This window comes from Calonectris borealis, chromosome 28 (genome assembly GCF_964195595.1).
Source record: "Calonectris borealis chromosome 28, bCalBor7.hap1.2, whole genome shotgun sequence".
NCBI lineage: Eukaryota > Metazoa > Chordata > Aves > Procellariiformes > Procellariidae > Calonectris > Calonectris borealis.
In genome coordinates this window covers 5655444-5673391 of record NC_134339.1, presented here as the reverse complement: position 1 = coordinate 5673391, position 17948 = coordinate 5655444, and the positions used below count along the sequence as shown (strand labels likewise).

At 38.0% G+C, this 17948-nt stretch overlaps 1 protein-coding gene across 1 annotated transcript in view; it reads right to left on the bottom strand.

Moving 5' to 3' along the window:
• The window catches only part of CPAMD8 (C3 and PZP like alpha-2-macroglobulin domain containing 8), a 56391-nt gene that overhangs the window by 21976 nt on the left and 16467 nt on the right, over positions 1-17948 (bottom strand). The window contains exons 19-31 of the mRNA XM_075175093.1: positions 16694-16836; positions 15598-15663; positions 12160-12391; positions 11386-11539; positions 10636-10778; positions 10104-10155; positions 9117-9415; positions 8468-8693; positions 7733-7909; positions 4872-4953; positions 3175-3331; positions 2623-2697; positions 482-647 (exon numbers count right to left, since the gene is read on the bottom strand). Of these exons, the coding sequence (XP_075031194.1) occupies positions 482-647; positions 2623-2697; positions 3175-3331; positions 4872-4953; positions 7733-7909; positions 8468-8693; positions 9117-9415; positions 10104-10155; positions 10636-10778; positions 11386-11539; positions 12160-12391; positions 15598-15663; positions 16694-16836 (1972 nt within the window). The remainder of the gene's footprint in view (positions 1-481; positions 648-2622; positions 2698-3174; positions 3332-4871; positions 4954-7732; positions 7910-8467; positions 8694-9116; positions 9416-10103; positions 10156-10635; positions 10779-11385; positions 11540-12159; positions 12392-15597; positions 15664-16693; positions 16837-17948) is intronic.

Genomic DNA, 17948 nt, shown 5'->3' with positions numbered 1-17948 from the left:
GAAGAATCAAGTTCTACTTTTGCATTGACTCAAAGAACAGATTCATGCCCTGAACTGCACTGTCCCGCCTTTTAGACAAGCATCCCTTGGGCAAGAGGCTCCCTTTGCAATTACAAAGATGGCTCAACGTGACAAATTAGGTAATTCTTGGATTTTGGATTAAAATACACCATCAGGGAATGTGTTACAAGGCAAACTCTGTCATATTGACAGGAAAGGCACTACAGAGCCTCTGGTACATTTGCCTTCCTTCAGCATCAGCTGCGTGCCTGGAACTAAGGTACTCAGCCCTCTCTACAGAGAGTCAGGAAAACTCTTGCCTTACAAAGTCAAATTGTGCCATGAGGAAGACCTCATCTCACAGGCTCTATTCTCTCCAGTAACTCAAATATACCATTCAAGTAGCAAGGGCTATTTGCTTGTTCCTATAAGAGGATTGCCAGTTCAGGGACCTGCCGGATTGGACCCAGGAGCACCGTACCTTGTGTAATAGCCATGCTGTTCATTTTCCGCAGCGTCACAGCAGCAGAGGGACTGTGTAGCAGCGTCAGGGCATATGCAATCAAGGCAGTAGTGTAGGGGTCTTCTGCTGAATACAGGTTGGACTCTAAGAAGTGTTTTGCTTTCTCAACAGCTGTTCTTTCTTCCTATATTTAGGGGAAAGAGCCCAGACATATTACCAGCCCCTATATCTCAGAAGTTAGAATCACTGTATTTCTCATTACTTTGTGTCCATTAAAAAAAAAACAAACTAGGAAAGATTCATTTTGCTCTCTGCAGACTGACACTAACACTTTCCTTTCCCTAAGAAAAGCCATACATCACAAATTCAAAAAAAGGAGCAAATAGCATAGCAAGAATGATCTAGACTAACACGGAGACACATTTATTCCCCCCTAAAGCTGAAGAACTTTCATGCCCCTGCAAGGCAGCAGATGAACAGAGCAGAAGCGAGCTCTCTACTGTATGTTTGATTGTGTTCCTGACACTCTGGAGCGTCTAACAGACGCCAGAGGATAATAAAGGCCAAGGTTCCCAGGGGTCCCTGCAGCCAACAAACATGTTTTATTAACTCCCTCAATGACCTCACCATGTAGGAACGTGGCTCTGATAATTTATAGAAACAATTTAATTGGACTTGATGTAATTTGGTTTCCTTTGATTTCCCTGTGGCACTAACCTTCCCCTTCCTCATTTCCTAGCTAAGATCATTAGTAACACTTGCAAATCTCCTCTAGGAAAACCATTAGATCCACATAAACTGCACTTCCAGCAAATAAAAATGCTAAGGCTGTCTTGACACACAGCAGCCCAGAGAGATCATCACATCGCTTCTCACAGAGGGGACATTGCTGAGAGGGAGGCAGAAAGTTACTCTGTGAGCACTGGAGGATTTGATAATTTATTTTTTAAAATTTTTAATATGGTTGAAGGCCTTCCACTCCAACAAGAACCGGGGGCTAGGGAGTATCTGCTTGCAGCGGCAGCATGGTCTCACTCTTCAAGCTCTACAGGCATGCCATCAGAAGTGCTGAGATTATCAGAGAGTTTCTGAATAGATACTGCTGTTTGCACTGGCTGTTTCAAAGTCTCCATAAACTCACTGGGTTTTGCCTGAATGGGCAATCCTTTTGTCTGAGTCGAGATCCACTACACCTCTTGTTTTAATCTTCCAGTTCTACCTGTACAGACCTACTCGCCCAGCACCACTCTTTCCCTTGGCTGTTGAAGAGCAAATAAAGAACTGTATTCATGACTTGCTCAGCACATCTGCAAGTGGACATTTTCCCAGTCATAGTTAGTGGGAATGTTTAACCATGATGTTATCTGAGCATCTCAATTCTAGTGAAATTGCATGCAGGCAAAAACGCAACAGAGGAGGAGAGCACTGTTTTTACCATGAGTTTTAAGAAGGAATCTCTAAAACGCCAGTTGTACTGGAAGTGACTTTTTTTTCTACTTCAAAAATTATGCAGCATAATTGCACATTCCTATGTCGCTATTCTTTTTTCTGTAGTGTTCCTGTTATGTCTCATTACAAAGAAGAGAAACATTTTTCTCCAGAGTCCTCAATCCAGCACATTACAGGAGTGCAGCTCTCCAAAGATACTGTAATCTAATAGCAGTAGCATTTTGGCCACTGTAGCAAAGGCACACCGCAAAAGTTTTCTGGATCCCCGAAGCCTATGCGGCCTTAGTTAAACTGCTGTTAGCACTAAGCTACTAGCTAAAGTTTTTTTGAGTAGATATAGGCACGCTACCTGTATCTGCATAGGCTGCAATCACCCCTTGAAATTACAAGGCAGAAAACATTTTTTGCAGCCATTTCTGGGAGAGTTTCAGGGATGGGCTTGCAGGGAAGAGTTTTACTCTGGTAGAATAAACCTTGAGCTGATGGTTGAAGGATGGGAGATCATCTTGAATAACATCAGAATAGATTCCTCACTTTAGAATAATCTCAAAGGCTTTCAAACAGACCCTGTTACCTGGATGCTATCATTCTAGTGAGCACAGAACCTTTGAAAGTGAACAGCAGTAAAATCAAGTTTAAAAAAAAAAAAAATAGAGAGAATTTTTAGAATATGTAGAATGCAAGAGCTATTTTAACTAAGTTTTTCTTACCTCAGAAGTTACACCTGTTTCCAGAAGAGATGCAACCACATAAGCTGTCAGGGAGATCTTACCATGGATTCCACCCTGGAGGGCAACAAACACAAACCACTGGATGAGAACTAGGGAAAAGGACATTGGATAAAAAGAATCTTGAAGCAAGACAAAGAATATGTTATAACTATAAGAGAAGCTGTGGCGTCAGAGAACTTCTTTTCCTTTGCACATAAGGAGTACGAAATTTAGGAACCCAACCCAACACTGTAGCTTCCTTCCCTAGCAATAGCCTCAGAACACGCTCAATGCACATAACTTCATACTCCAAGACATGATTCTGAAGTGTTTTGCAAGACTTGACATCTTGCTTTCCATGCTCATGGGACAGCACACAGATACATTCTGATAGACTTTTTTTTACTGAAATTCTCCTGGTTCTTCCTATGCTATTCTAGCCTTTCAAGTGCGATATTCATATTAGGCATAAGGAAACTGCATCACTTCATGGTCTGATAACAACTTTAAAAATGCACCTATTGCATGATTTTGAGTCTGTATAGTTTTTACCTGAATGTCCTTATTTAGTATCCTGCCCATAGCAGGAAAAGAACCATCTTCTTTCTGATGCTGGATGATCCAGTCTTTGGCAGCTGTTAGTTCTTTCGGGTCAATGAAGATAAACCCACGAGACTGTGCAAAGGACTTGAGGACAAAAGCTGTTAGCCTGTAAATACGAATTTATCATCTTTACTGAGAAAACAAATTCAGAATAATGTATCAGTAAAGGGAAAACAACATTCTTAGAAAGAACAAATTTTAAAAATCTTGTTGGGGAAACACTAAATATTGTTAAAAAAAAATCAGTGGTACATAAAAGCAGCTGAACACTGTCCAATCTTCTGGGTAAAAGCAGGATTAAGAGTCAATTAAACTGAATTAAATTAAATTGAAAAGTATAACTGGAAGATATGTTTGTCTTAGTTATGACACACTCTGAAATTCAGTTCCCTTTTACAGGTGCTCATCTGCTACCCAAATTATTAAAGCTTTTAAATTAAGAATCAATATCCTTATAAATACAGAATTATTTGTAAAGAAAAGACAAGAGTAAATTTTCCAATTTTGTTACTGTCTTAACTAAAAAAATAAAGAAATCCAGACCCATTGCTAAAGTCCGAGGCTGTGTTAGACTTTATACAGAATTAAGACTTAAGAAAGCAACAGAAGTGTTTTTGGAATTCTAAACCTCTGACATGAACAAGTGCGAACTCTGGCCAGCTTTGGGAGATTGAATCATTCATTTTACAAGCCTCTGCGGAATGGGAGGGTAGAAAGCATGCTGCCTGGCAGGGGATTTTTCAAGTGTTAAGTAATTCTGTGTCACCATATTTTACATCTAGGGACTGGGAGATGCCAGATCTGAGATAAAAGTTTACTATCTTCGAAAAACAGCAAGGCAGCAGCATCAAAGAAGTGGTACTTTCCCTCAGATGAGTTCATGAAGAAAATTCAGTTTAAAGCAAAATACAGAGCAGATGGAGAAGCCAAATGACAGCACAAGCAAATGAATGAAGACATGAATCTACTACATCTGAGACACTATAGTCAACTAATGCGCTAATGTGATGTACCATACAACCTTAGAGGCCATGGTGTCCTAAGGGGGACATTAGTGAGATGAGCTGATTTCTCAGTTTCATAATTTCTGGTTCTCATATTGTTCGACTCTGAAAGGTCCTGCACTTCAATTCTCAGGGCATAAATCCATACCATTCCATTTATATCCCCATGAGTGGATATAAAATAAAGCACTTGGGAGGAAAAACTCCTCTGGGTTTTTTTGGCTTGGTTTTGGTGTTTGTTTTTTTTTTTTTACCCTGGTAGAAGCTTCTGCCACTTTTAGAGACAGCAAGTTTCTCTGTACGTGCTTCAGGTGAAGCTCCATTCCCTAGTGGAATTAGGTGCTTAAATGCCCCATACATTGCTACTCCAATTCCAGTAGACCAAATGTGATCTTTAACCATAGCTTCTGTGCCTAAAGCCTGGACACACTTGAAACAACTATAATACACCTACTAGTGTACTATGAACACTCAGCAGCATTGAAACAGTAAGTCTATAGTCATTGCGTGTTGTTTCTATTCTCCACTGTGTGCGATACCATGATAGAAGCTGGAAAATTACTCTTCTTTCCTTACCAGTTGTGTATTTTTCCCATTTAGCAAACACTGAATTTTCTAACTCTGTTTTAAATAGCAACTCACCACATACTCCCCGAGGAATCCCTCTCGCCAAAAGCACTGTATGAACCATCTTGTCTCTTGTAGGTCAGCTGGCGCTGGTAGCCTGGAAGTCACAAAAGAATTGGGGGAGTCCAAAATCCTCACACAGAGAAAAACAAGTATGTAAAGTGAATGAAGACTCAGACCATCTGGCACTAGTGTAAGGGATTCTGCTGCCCGAGGCAACCTCTTATTTTGCTGTGAGTGATAGAGCCAGCTCTGTGTACGTACGCTGTAGCTTATTCAGAAATCCATTCAGGCTAACATCTGTAAGACTACAACTCCTGCATTTTGGCCAGTAGAAATGTCAAAAATTTGATACCCCTCTGAAAAATGAAGTATTAAAAGAAAGATTTTTACTTAAGCATACAGCCATTCTCCTTCCATTTTACTGAAAGCATCAGGCAGATGAAAATTTTTTTCCTTTAATGATACAACTGGATTCAGACTTTTCTCCAAAGTTGTTGCCTGGGACAACTTAATGTAACATTACAATAACAGCTGTGACTTTAATGTATATGAACACTTCCTAGCTACTAGGGCTGTCTTATAAGGCTTGTTTTAGACAACAATTGTTAACAAGTTGAATGCTGAAGATATGAACTCTCTACTGGAATGTCTCTTGAGACTGAAAATAAAGATGGTCAAAATGCTCTTCCCATTAGGAAAAGAATTTGCTTCTCAAACCTGGTTGTCTTATAACCGTGAACTGCCCATCCAAATAACGCACTCTAAGCCTCTATATTGAGGAATAAAGAATACACACTTTGATAAAGCTTTCAAATGCCCATTGGGATCAAATCCTTCAGAACGGGTTTCTGATATGGAGATATGTCAAACCTGCAAGAAGACCATGTCAAAGACATTTAGTGCCTGCTTAATTCTCTGATACATGAATAGACATTTTATTCCACACTGCATGACATTTTTATGTGAATGGATTACTTTTTCATTTCTGGAGGCGAATTTTCTTTGTTGACCTCTCCAGATACAGGCAGCTCCACAATCCCTGAGTAAGGGCTGCCCATAACTCCTAGACTTTTTCCTGTTGCTCTATAGCCTTCCGATGCTTATAGGGAATGCAGATAGAATGGTTTGAAAAACGGGAAGAACAAAGCCCTAGAGATTAATGATGCTCTTGTAGTAAAAATATCTTTGTCTGGGGGTTGTGGGATATATACAAGTACATGGCAGAAAGCATAAGTACAGTATTTTTTTTTCCTTCCAAACAATAGATGTTACATTAAATTAGATTGCTTTTCTTCTACATAGGCCTCAGATACAATTCACTACTGAGCACTTCCTCCTTAAATTGTTCCTAAGCGTTCATTTCCAGTGTGTTAGATGGAAAAATTAAGTACTCTTATTTTTATATCAGTCTTATAACTTTCTCTGTTCTTTTATTCAAGTGTTCATTTTGAGTTGACTTATGCTTCATTGCTCTTACATTTATTCTTCTTTGCTTGCTAGGTTGATAGTGGTACAGACTTTATGTCTGTCTTGCTCTTCTGAAATCTTCTGTTTTCTAAACACTCCTCTGGATGCTTGGTCTCACTGGAGGGGTTCACCTTTCTAGTTTTCACCTGTTCACCTGCTTTTGTAGAACTGCATTGTGGGAAAGTAGAAAAATTACCGACCAGTTTAGCTCAGGCCACTTCTAAAGATTAGGGAATACATGGGAATTGTTGGGTATCAGCACTTTCTATGACTAAGCGATGAAAAAAGTTTTCTGGCTTGGTAAGTCACAAAAGTGAGCAAACAGACTTTCCCATCTAAACCTTATACTTGGCAGGGCTCCAATAAACACAGAAAAGCTTAAAACTCTTGAGGATTTCTTCTGTGAGGGTTAATTAGCAGGCAGGGTTTGGAGCCAAAAACCTGGAAGGTTTGCAGATTCATAAAGAGAAACAAAAGCAAATGATATTGCAAAGGAAACACTGACCCGGACTATTAAAAATTCCCTCTGCCTTGCTGCACAAAAAAATTACAAGTGAAGTGACTGTAGCCAGGCAAAGGAAGCAGCAGTAGGCTTTTGCTGCTGAATACAAGAAATATATTACATGTTACGTTTTATATTTATATTTTCAGAGGAGAACCACCTAATCCTGTCACCTCTGATTTCATGACATGACTATTGTCTGACTCATACACAAGACAGCTTTGTCCCTTTGGGTCATTCTTGTTTTTAATGATCTCTGAATTCTTACTTGTCCTGAGAATTGTATTTAGTTATAAACTATTTTGCATGTGGCTCTTCCCAAACAAACGCTGAGAAAAACAGTGCATAAAAAGATAGATTGCTTTGAGCTGTGTAGTGAGATAGGACAGGACATTGAAAGGACAGATAAAAGCCTTCGTTATATGGCTCTAGGTTAAATACTTTGGATACTAACTTTTGATTTTGGGTATACTGTTACTAAGAAAATACTGTTAAAAAAGAGAAAGTTCAGAGAAGAGCAATGTAGTGACTAATGGACTGGAAAGAGAATTTATGAACAAGGCAAAAAACCGAAATATACAGATTTTTACTAAATTTAATTTTCCTTGACTTTCTGAAGTGTTTAAACATAGAAATAAGCTGCCTAAAGAGAAAAAAAAGGATAAAAAAATATAAACCAATAAGCATGTAAACAAGGAGTTACTGAAGGGAAACACAGGCTACATATCAAGGGAAAACATCTTTCCACCAAAATCTGTTAACCTGTGAGATTATCCTACGAGAAATGAAGAATCCTCATCACTTGGGATACTCTTGATTAGAAAGTACAATGTGAAACTAGTAAAATTCTCTTCTAACTTTCAAGCCTTTTCTCCTTCCATAAATTGTAACTGTAATGAGTTACCTTGAACAAGGTAATCAGTAGCTTCACTCTCCACCTCATGACTGAGTTGTTTGGTTTTCTGGAGATACTTCAGGACAAAAACATTAGGAGCAAAATGGATCATGTTCTGCTCCCCACATCCAAATGGTAATCGCAGAAGATTGTCCAAGTTGTTCAATGTAGGACCCATCACATCTCCTGTTAGAAAAAGAGGCGATATGTTCAGTATCAAGGAATTAAGCTTTACTTCCTTTTGATGTCCTATGATTAAAACCCACCTGACTATACTAATTTCTACTAGCCACACAGTCAGCTTAAACAAACTGTATCATAAGTTGGAAGCCCTTCAAATGTTAAGTCTTAGCCCTTCAAGTTCTTGCTGGAATATAGAAATATCACATTTTAGGGTTTGATTATCCATGACTCCCCAATTTAGACTACTAGTTTAGAACACAGCATAATTTGTGATTATGATGATTATGAAATGAATACTATGAATTCTAACAGACAGTGCCTCTGCTAAGCCCTTGGGTGGTATCAACTTTAAGTCACTGTCAACTCAAACAGGGTTCAAACAAGTGACAAAAAAAATTGTAATTATTTGTCCCAGAATTAAGCAGCATATATCTTTGTAACTGCCTGTGACTATCTTGTCTGGTCTGTGTTACTCAAACACTGGTCAGAAGCAAGTAACAGCTGGAGTATCTCTTCATATTTGACAACTGGTACCTAGTGATACCTCCTCATAATCGATACCTATTATTGAAGCCGTAGCTCTTTCTGATCCTGGAATTATGTTGTGGGGAACTCCAAGAGTAAATGCTTCATTGTGATTTTCATCAGTCTCTTCTTTTCTCCAAATTTTAAACTCTCCCATTGACCCCCAGCCTGTGGAAAAGCCAATGTACTTCACCTCAAGCTGTTTGGGGACTGTCCACTCCACAATAATAGACTCATTTAGCATCCGAGTACCATGGCCAACCTGAAAGGAACAAAAAAAACAGGCAGTTCCAAGAACCCACACATACGAAGTCAGTCTGCCATGTGTCCTTAGAACCAGTAACTTACGTGTGCATCAGAGAACATTGTAGATGGACCAGTACCTTTCTCTTTCCCACCCACAGAACAAGCCAAGGAAGTTTAATGAGAATTCCACAGCTTGACCTCCAAGGCTTTCAGCACACTTAGCACTAAAAACATCAAAGACTCAGGTCCTGAGAACATAATGTGGCAAGCAGATATATTCTAATTAAAACAGCCTGATCAAGAATTAATATAGAAAAAACAACAGGAACAAAGCTTTCGCCTTCTACAACAAGCCTAATGAAAATCTGCCGTACATGTGCTCAAACTCTATTTAAGAAAGCAAGAGACTTCCAGACCATTACATAGATAAATTCACTACCTGGATAATTCCATTTTTCCAGCTGATCCAGAAGCTGCGGAATTCATCCCAGGAGAGGATACCAGCTGTGTCCCTGCTGGCCACCGGCTCACCCATTTTGCTTATGGAAATCCATGTTTTAGTGTTTTGATGTCCACCAATAACAATCTCAGTCATCTCTGCCATGTCATGTGGACCAGAGGACAAAGCCAGGTGAGCATCATTGTGTGCTTTCACAGCAATGTCAAAGTGTGTCATCTGGGCAGGTTTCTGCATGTATTGGTACTCATATTTGTTAGGTGTAGAAATATGTATTTTCTCTAGTCAGAAAAATAATGGAATGTTGTAAGAATTAGAGCTTAGCTCACATACTTCAAAAATAACCCATAGCTAACTTCTAAAATTTAAACAAACAGACCTTTCCTAAGTACATGTTCTTTCTTCCAGCTTCTCTTAAACAAACTATAAAAGTATATGTGGATGATTCTTCCCATCTTTTATTTATACCCCTTTCCAATATAGAAGATCCTTCAGTTGAAACTGCTCAGCTGCATTTCTTATGAAGTCTGTAAGTGATTTTTCAGTCTTAATCTAGTGGTCAAAAGCATCTCTGTTTAGCTACTGGAGCCAACTTTGAGCTATCCAAATCTCAGGCAGAAAGGACATACTGATTCCAGAACTGAATTTTAAAACACCAGCTGAAAATATAGTACAGTCATAGTTACTGTCCACAGTGCTGAATACTTAAACTGTTTCATAAAGTAAAGGAATTTAATTGCCATTTCCAGAAATCACTTGGGCAGTTAGAGCAAATTCATAATTAGCCAGCCAGGTAAGAAAGACTCTTTATTCAAAAGTTCCTCTTACACACCATAACTCATCAATCATAGAGAAATGGAAACAAAGATTTTTTTTTTATTATTTTTTTTTTCCATGAGATGAAGCCACATGTTTCTATTTATAACTAAATCAAACAAACTTAATATCTCATTTGAATCATAAACTTACCATTTGGGCAGAAGAACACACTATAGGTGTATTCTCTGGACAGTCCCTCTGGCTATATAAAGACAGAAATCCATATATAAAAATACAGTGCTTGGATTAGCAGTAACAGGTATTCAGTTTTACTTACAAAATACAGAAATAATATTCTGCTGCTGTACAGTGTTTTATATTCTTTACAGAAAAGTTATTACACTGTATTCTATTAGCTAGAGATATGCTAACCACTACCAGTGAATCTCACATCACAGCATATTTCTCAGATCAACAGAGCAAGCTTATCCGATAAAATTTCTATCCCTTTTTCTTCTGAACAGTATTGAAGATTCACCAGCATGAACTCAGAATCAAATGGGCTCTTTCTGTACACGTACCACTAAAATTGATTATTTCCAATCATGTAAACATACCATGAATCAACTTGAAGATTCTTATAAACCTATTCACATTTGATTAACTACCTAAAAACTTTAATGATTTGCCCAAGCATTTATAATTTTTTTTTCTGAATTATTACAAATTCATATTTTCTTACCTCAATAATAACACTACTGCGAACATAATCCACTCCCACTGGAGTCCTTTTGTCCATATAATTGTCGTCTGAGTGCTTGCCATTCTTTAAGGTCTGCATCCCATCCTGACAGCAATTAGTTCCACCATAAGCAAAAGCTTTTGCTGAGAAACAGAAGGGAAAAGAAGCAGGGATTTTGAGACAGGAAGATCTTTAGGAGTTCAAGTGAAGATCTAAACTAATTAGATACAGTTGATGAACAATACATCAAGTGCTTTGTAATTATAGCTCTCTTGTATTACCTTTATTCCGTTTTGAACGGTCACATCTAAAACTGGACAATATTTGGACAGTCACGGGGCAACACAGAAACTCCTTCCTAGTTTCCAGTGTTGCACAATTTTTACTGTGATTATTGGCTTGAAAGACATACAGAATTCGTTGTTATTTACTCATTTAAAAATTTCCACCGACCTCTTCAGGGAGATGTAACAGGTCCAAATCTTACATGATCACATATCACACAACAGGAAAACTGTTGATGTCTAGGGAATCTCCTGAAGTTTGCTCATACAGATTCTTCAGTGCATTACAGCTATAGAATCTGTTTCTAAGAAACAAATGAGGTTGAAAAGCTAAATTGGCAAAAAGTGGAATGAATGATTCCACTTTGGGATACTAGGGAAATAAGAATTTTCTTCTGAAACAGGAATAAAAAGAAACACTTGTAAAACTCCTTAAAGCAGCAAGCTATTTTTATTTCTATACTACCAGTGATGTTGCTCAGTCCAAGCTCATTGAAGGACAAAACGATAGAGGTGGGTTTAGCTTCCCCAGGGGCAACGCACTTCTTTCTTGTCAGATGGTGTTTCCCAGGATGCCCAACAAACTTTATGCCTTTTGGAACAGAAATCTTCACATGGACCTGTGAAAATTTTTGAATGCCATTTATTGCAAATTTCAGCTGCAAAACCAACTGATATATATGAAAAATCTGAAAATCACAAAATGCTTAATAAAATCATAGTATGCACGGATTGTTCATTCTTCAAACCGTCTAGCAATATATTTGACTGACAGCATTACCTTCAGCTCAGCAATTCTACAAGTAGCTCAGAATGATACTGCTGGAGCTAGACAGATAAGGAGTTTGAGAAGAAAACATCTAGGGAGACAGAATTTCTTGAAAAAAAAAGTTCTTTCAAAATAAACTATAATCAGAAAGCTGCTGAAAGTAAAGGAAATTCTTCTCTGTGGTTCAGCATAAGCTTCTAATTGTCTTCCCTGCATTTTTCAATATTTGTATTTCTGAAGTGTTGCAAGACACTTCAGACTACTACAGTTGTTTCAAGCTAAAAGTAAATAAAGCAATGAGATCTATTCATATTGAAAAGCAGTATTTTTATCTTGTTCAAAGCATTTATGCTGAGCTTATCACTACATTATCCCTATGCCTTATCTACCGTAACTTGTAGATCACTTAGGAAATTTTGATGATAAAACATAATTTAGTGACTTAGCAATGGGGATACAGAGGGCTGTTACCTCTACACAGACAGCTAAGTAATTGTAGACAGTCAATGGGATTTTGGTCTGCTCTCCCCGGATGACATGGTATGGCAAGGTGAAATCAATGAAGAAAGGTTTAAATGTCTTCAGTTCTGTTTGACTGGCAATGCCCAAGCCCTTCTCTTCAGACAGACCCACAGCTTCAGTTATCCATGTAGTGATGGAGTCTGGCACTTCCACGTGCAGCTGTGCTTCTCCCGATATATTACTACCAAAGAGAACAGGGAATAACATGGGTTGATCAGAATAATGAAATGCTTTTGAATGAAGCTAAAGCACACAGAGCCAAACATTTTGGGGAATGCCCTCCAGATCCAAACTTACAACATAGCATCAGTGACTGCTTTGAACAACAGCTTATAAAAAGCCCGATGTTTTCTATCAGGTTTTTTGAGACCTATGCACATTTATAAGAAGCGGAACAGCAAGTAGTTGCTTCTGCAAAACACAGTCTAACATACAAATTCTTACTGGAAATGAGGCATTTGCGGCCTCATTATAGAGAGTCATTTTTCTTAAAGGCAAATGTCTGCACTAAGCCAAAAAAAAAAAAAAAGAAAAGAAAAGAAAGAATCCTAGGCTGAGGTCCTGGATAAAAACAGTTCAGCAATAATTTATTTAACAGCTAGTGAAATAAAAGTAATTTTTGTTGGAACCCATTGTCCTTGTATACATTGCCACATTGCAGACTCTGCTTGAACATAAAGGCAAATGAGAAATTTTCCAGGAACCAAGTTCAGCAACTGCTTGTCCAGGGGAGCGTATTTTGATTCAGAAACATTTTGGTTGGTTGGTTTTTGGAATGCCTGACTCAGAAAATTTCCAAAAGCACCATTTTCTTCCAATGAGGATTGAAACTAATTATTAAAAATCAAATTTCTATTCTGAGTATTTAGCTTTACTGTGCATACCACAACAGGATATCATAAACCTGGTATCCTCTTCCATGCTTCATAATAATAGAAATTCAATTTTGTTCTGCAGACTTTGCTATTTCCCTCCTGCAAAGAAGCTTTGGCCTTGCCTGGAACAGAAAACATTTCCTCTAAAGGAAGAACAAAAGCTATTTCATGGCTCAACTGGCAGGATGATTGGTGCAGTTATGAGTACACCCTAAGGTTGTTTTCTCTCAAGTTCTTATTTATTCCCCAGAGCTTGATACACATGCTGCTAGCTCTGTAATCTTTTGAGAGCAACATGCATCTTAGTTGGCATGGAAAATGAGAAAGCAAGATCTTCAGAATAAGCTCTGCAAGTCAACAGCATAGCACACTGTCTTTCAATGCTGCAATACCTCCCGATTCATAGCCAGGACAAACTGAAGAATTGTGCTTTCACTAATTTTCAACTGAAGGTTATTCATATTTTAGGCACCAAAGATGTATCTTTACTTTCAACGTTTAAATCAACTGTTTGTAATTTTCAATGAGCACTATACCAGCTACTAGGAAGAAAATTAACTCTATCCCAGCCGAAACCAGGACACACGTATCATGTACTGATCTGTGTATTTATATTACAGTATGAAAAGGATTAAACCAAATAGTTTGATAAAAAACTATTGATCACTATGCCTTTGAATAGGCATGTTAGGTTCAGTCAGTCTCCAAGCACTCTGGCCAATGAATGTGGTTCCCCAGCAAAAACTACAGAGTGGAGAGCCTGGGAAATGCACTTCTTTTAAGCACGCTAGTTTCTTAATTTAGGTCTTCATCCTAACTGGAGTTAGGTACCTGCAATAAACTTCAGCCCTGAAGAGTAAGCAGAAGGGTGTCCTAGCTCCAGAACTGGCAGTATTCCAGTCTGTTTAACTGGACAATTTGTTGCAGCTGATGTTCTTTCCACTGGGATTTCAGCCCATAACCAGCATTAACATTATTTTCACACATGAGGGCACTTACTCTTCTGGGCGGGGGGCCAAAGTACACACACATTTCCAGCCATTAAACCCTCCGGCCAGGCTCTAGGAATTTTTAGAATTGGTTTGGGAAGTTGACATTAGGCTTTTGTTTCTTTTTTTGAGGATTGTATATTATAATTATAAATGGTAGAAGAAAAAAAAAATTCTTCCTGTTCAAGAGAGTGGAAATCAAGGAATGCTCAACTCAGTTGTTTCTAATGAAATGAAGTGGAGAAAATGCAATCTGCAACTTTTTATTCCACACTCTCCCACTTATAATTAACTGCCCCAGCTTGCTGAGGCCCAAACGGGCACTTCTGGAATTCTTTGTGTATTTCTACAAAGCATATTTCATGCTCAATTGAACAGATTTGAATACACTTGCTGCAAGTTTCTGTCAAATTTAATTTATAATCATTTATTGAGAATGAAGTTTACTTGCAAACCTGGAGAAGCCTTTTAATAATTGCTTCAAATTATCCTAGATGTGCTGTTTCTGGGAGATACTAGTTATCTGTTTATTCATTTTTTGAGTTCCAGTTGTACCAGGTGGAAACCATGATTTATTGGGCAGTAAATTAAGCTTTGGGGGAGATTCTCTTGCATCAGATGTTAGAGAAAGAAGGGCTCTGTGCAATTTAAAAAGCGATCAATATAGAATACTCACCAGTGCATGGTTAGGCTATACCAGCATTTACAGAAGCAGCTATTCTGCCTCCATCTCCTCACACATATTACCCTGCCATCATTTTCCCACTAAAGATACACAGCAATTAATGCTAGAATAGAGGTGGAAAGTAAGAAAAACACTAGCACTCGCTGATGTTGACATTTCTGGATTACCCTAGGGTCCAAACACAAATCCAGACCCAACTCATCCCCCACTGTAAAGGGAAACTGGCACTTCTGAGGGCCTGGGTCTTGCCTCTTGACTGTGAAGTCTAGCGAGATTTTCCATTACCCTTTGCTCTCTTAAATGGTACATAGAATTTTGGTTCATATAAAGATTTTAGCATAGACCTAGAAGTGCATCACCACTTTATATCTTACAGTGCCTTTTTATTGCAAGAGCAGTCTGACCTGCATTTATTGTGAGGCAAGTTTATGCAACAGGTAGTTCCTCAGAGTAGCTAATCACTTCAAACCTATATCCTCACTCGCTCTTCAACAACTTATTGATACACCCTTTCCATAAGCAAGTAAAACCTAGAAATGCATTGAATCAAACCATTGCTCTTTTTTTTCCCTGAAGATACTCCTCTGCTTGTGACGCCATGGTGAATTACACATGGGTTGCAATGTAGTAACAACTGACAGGTTCAACTTGAAGTAAGTGAATATATTTCAAGACCAGATGAAATGCTACAGAGAAAGATTATTGAAGAAAAGCAACAACAACAACAATATATCAGAGAATGCCAGTGTAACTCCAGGAGGTTTTAAATAGCTTTGTTTTTTGCAGCTGAAGAGGATACAACCCTCTGGATATAATTAAGGGAATTCCCTGTCAGTACCTGACATTGAGGCAGTGCCAAATCCATGTTTCGGGAAAGAAGGTTCTTTTTCTCTTCTCTGCTCTGCTAGAACAAGAAATAAGTCCTTGGCAATGAATTCTTTTAATAAGATGCTTTTAACAGTAACTGATAAATCAGTGTTATCACCTGAATGCATCTCACATGATCAACCAAAACTCTAGCTAGCATAGAACCATATAAAAGTGAATAGGTGTATCATTTAGAACACAAATTACATAGTTTTTCCAAATGATCCCATTGTGCACACACACATCAAGATATAAATAAGAACCTAAAAAAAATAGTATGTATAAATATAGTATAAATAAGATTATTTATACTAGCTTTTAAGATTATATAATCTAAAAAAATAAAAGTTCTATGAAATTTTATGAAAATCTTTCACCAAATTAAATCAAGGGGAGCACACAGAGCATGTGACTTCCCATGATATCATGATATGGCCTTACTAATAGCAGTTACTACAATCACTACTTTATATTCCCCTCTGTTTCTTCCTTGGAATTGTCTTGATATCTAATATTTTCATAATTTGTTCCATTTTTCTACACCTGTGATGCTTCATTCTTTTTCTTAACTAACATCCAAACCTTACTCTGCTAAGAGAGGCCACCAGGTGGTTCAGAATACAAAAGGAAGGCACACCCTCAGTTTGCAGCATTAGTCATAGTACTTCACAACTTCTTCTTCCTGCAGTCCCTCATTTTATTTATTTTGACCACCAGCTGAATGGTCAAAATAATGAGCAATGAGCAACTCTGCAAAACAAGGGCTAGCTTGCAAATATTGAGAAGAAGCAACTAATTGATAGAAAACTGAGATATGCAAAGAGTTTCAAATGATCCTTTTGAAGAATATTACTTTGCATTTTTCTAGAATTAATTTAAATTTAATGAAGTAGTGTTAGTTATAATTTTTGTTAGGTCTATCAAGACAACGGAAGAGAATTTCCCTACCACCACCTTGTCTAAACCAAGCAATTTCCTGGGGGCCTGGAGGTGGGAAACAGCTGAGAATACAGAAAAAAGATAGCTAAGAGTATCATAGACAATATGCATTACAACAAAAATGTTACCTTGGTGCTATTTTAGAATGCATTGTAGCCACCAACGTCCCAGTATGCGGCTGAAAAGCTGGGACAGCTTCATCCGTGTACATGCCTCCATTCTGTCTGTGGTTTAAGCTGACTATATCAGTCATGACAACCAAGCCAGTTTCCTAGACAATAAAAATGAAAACCACAAAACAAAAACCAGCAAGAAAAAAAAAAAGAAGAATTAAACATGTACCAATAAAAACTTTTCTGAATAGAATCCCCCAACCCCATTCCAACATTTATGAGGTAAATTTCAATTGAAACTTGAGGATTTTTTAAAAATTCATATAAAAATGACTTAATGTGAAAATATGTAGGCACTTTATGTGCAGAGGTTTTACGAGAAAGCTCTTGTTTGCTTGGAAAATGCATTTAAACCAATATCTAACATCACTGGGCATGTGTAACTGTCAGGCAGCTACAGGTGAAAAATTATTACACATATTTTTCCCCTAGAATATTACATTACAGCTTTTTACCCTTTCTAAAAGTTTCCAGTGTGTTCTGCTGCAGTTAGCAGGCAGCTCTCACATCAGACATCACCAATTCTGCACTACCAGGAATGCCAAGCAAAATGGAAACTGTCCACACAGCTTCACAGTAAAAATACAGAATTCATAAGAAAGCTGTCTGCCAGCTCTGTCCCCTAAATGCACTTATTCATAAGAGACAGCAGTTCTCAGACACCAAAGGGAGTATGAGCTTTGTTCTCTTTATATACACATCCAATTATTACAAATCAGGTATACAGCAACGCACACTTACCAGCTATTAACATATGTATCTTTTCCTGAGAGTTTACGCCTCTCAGTAAGAAAAAAAAGCATCAGAACAAAAACCCCCAACAGATCACAGGGAGAGAAGAAGCAGTGACTCCTGCAGCACTGGATAGTAATGAGGATTTAGAGTTTATGATTAAGAGATTGAGGCATTGGGAGAATATGTAGAAGCCTATGGGGTTTAAGACAACACAATAGAACAATTTAGCTAAATTGCAGAAAGGACAAAGAACAAAGAGACAGAGGATCAGGGTAACCTGATGAAGGATACAAAGAAAATATTACCGATCTTTCACACAGATGGCCACAGAAGCTGGCAGAACTGGCGCAGGAAAGAACTTTAAAGGATTTCCAAAGGATAGGCTAAAAGGGAAATCCCTTTCCCAAAGGAAAAGTCTCATGTTCCACCATCTTTCCCTGTAAAAGTAACTGCAGAAGAGATCTGCACGCTCACC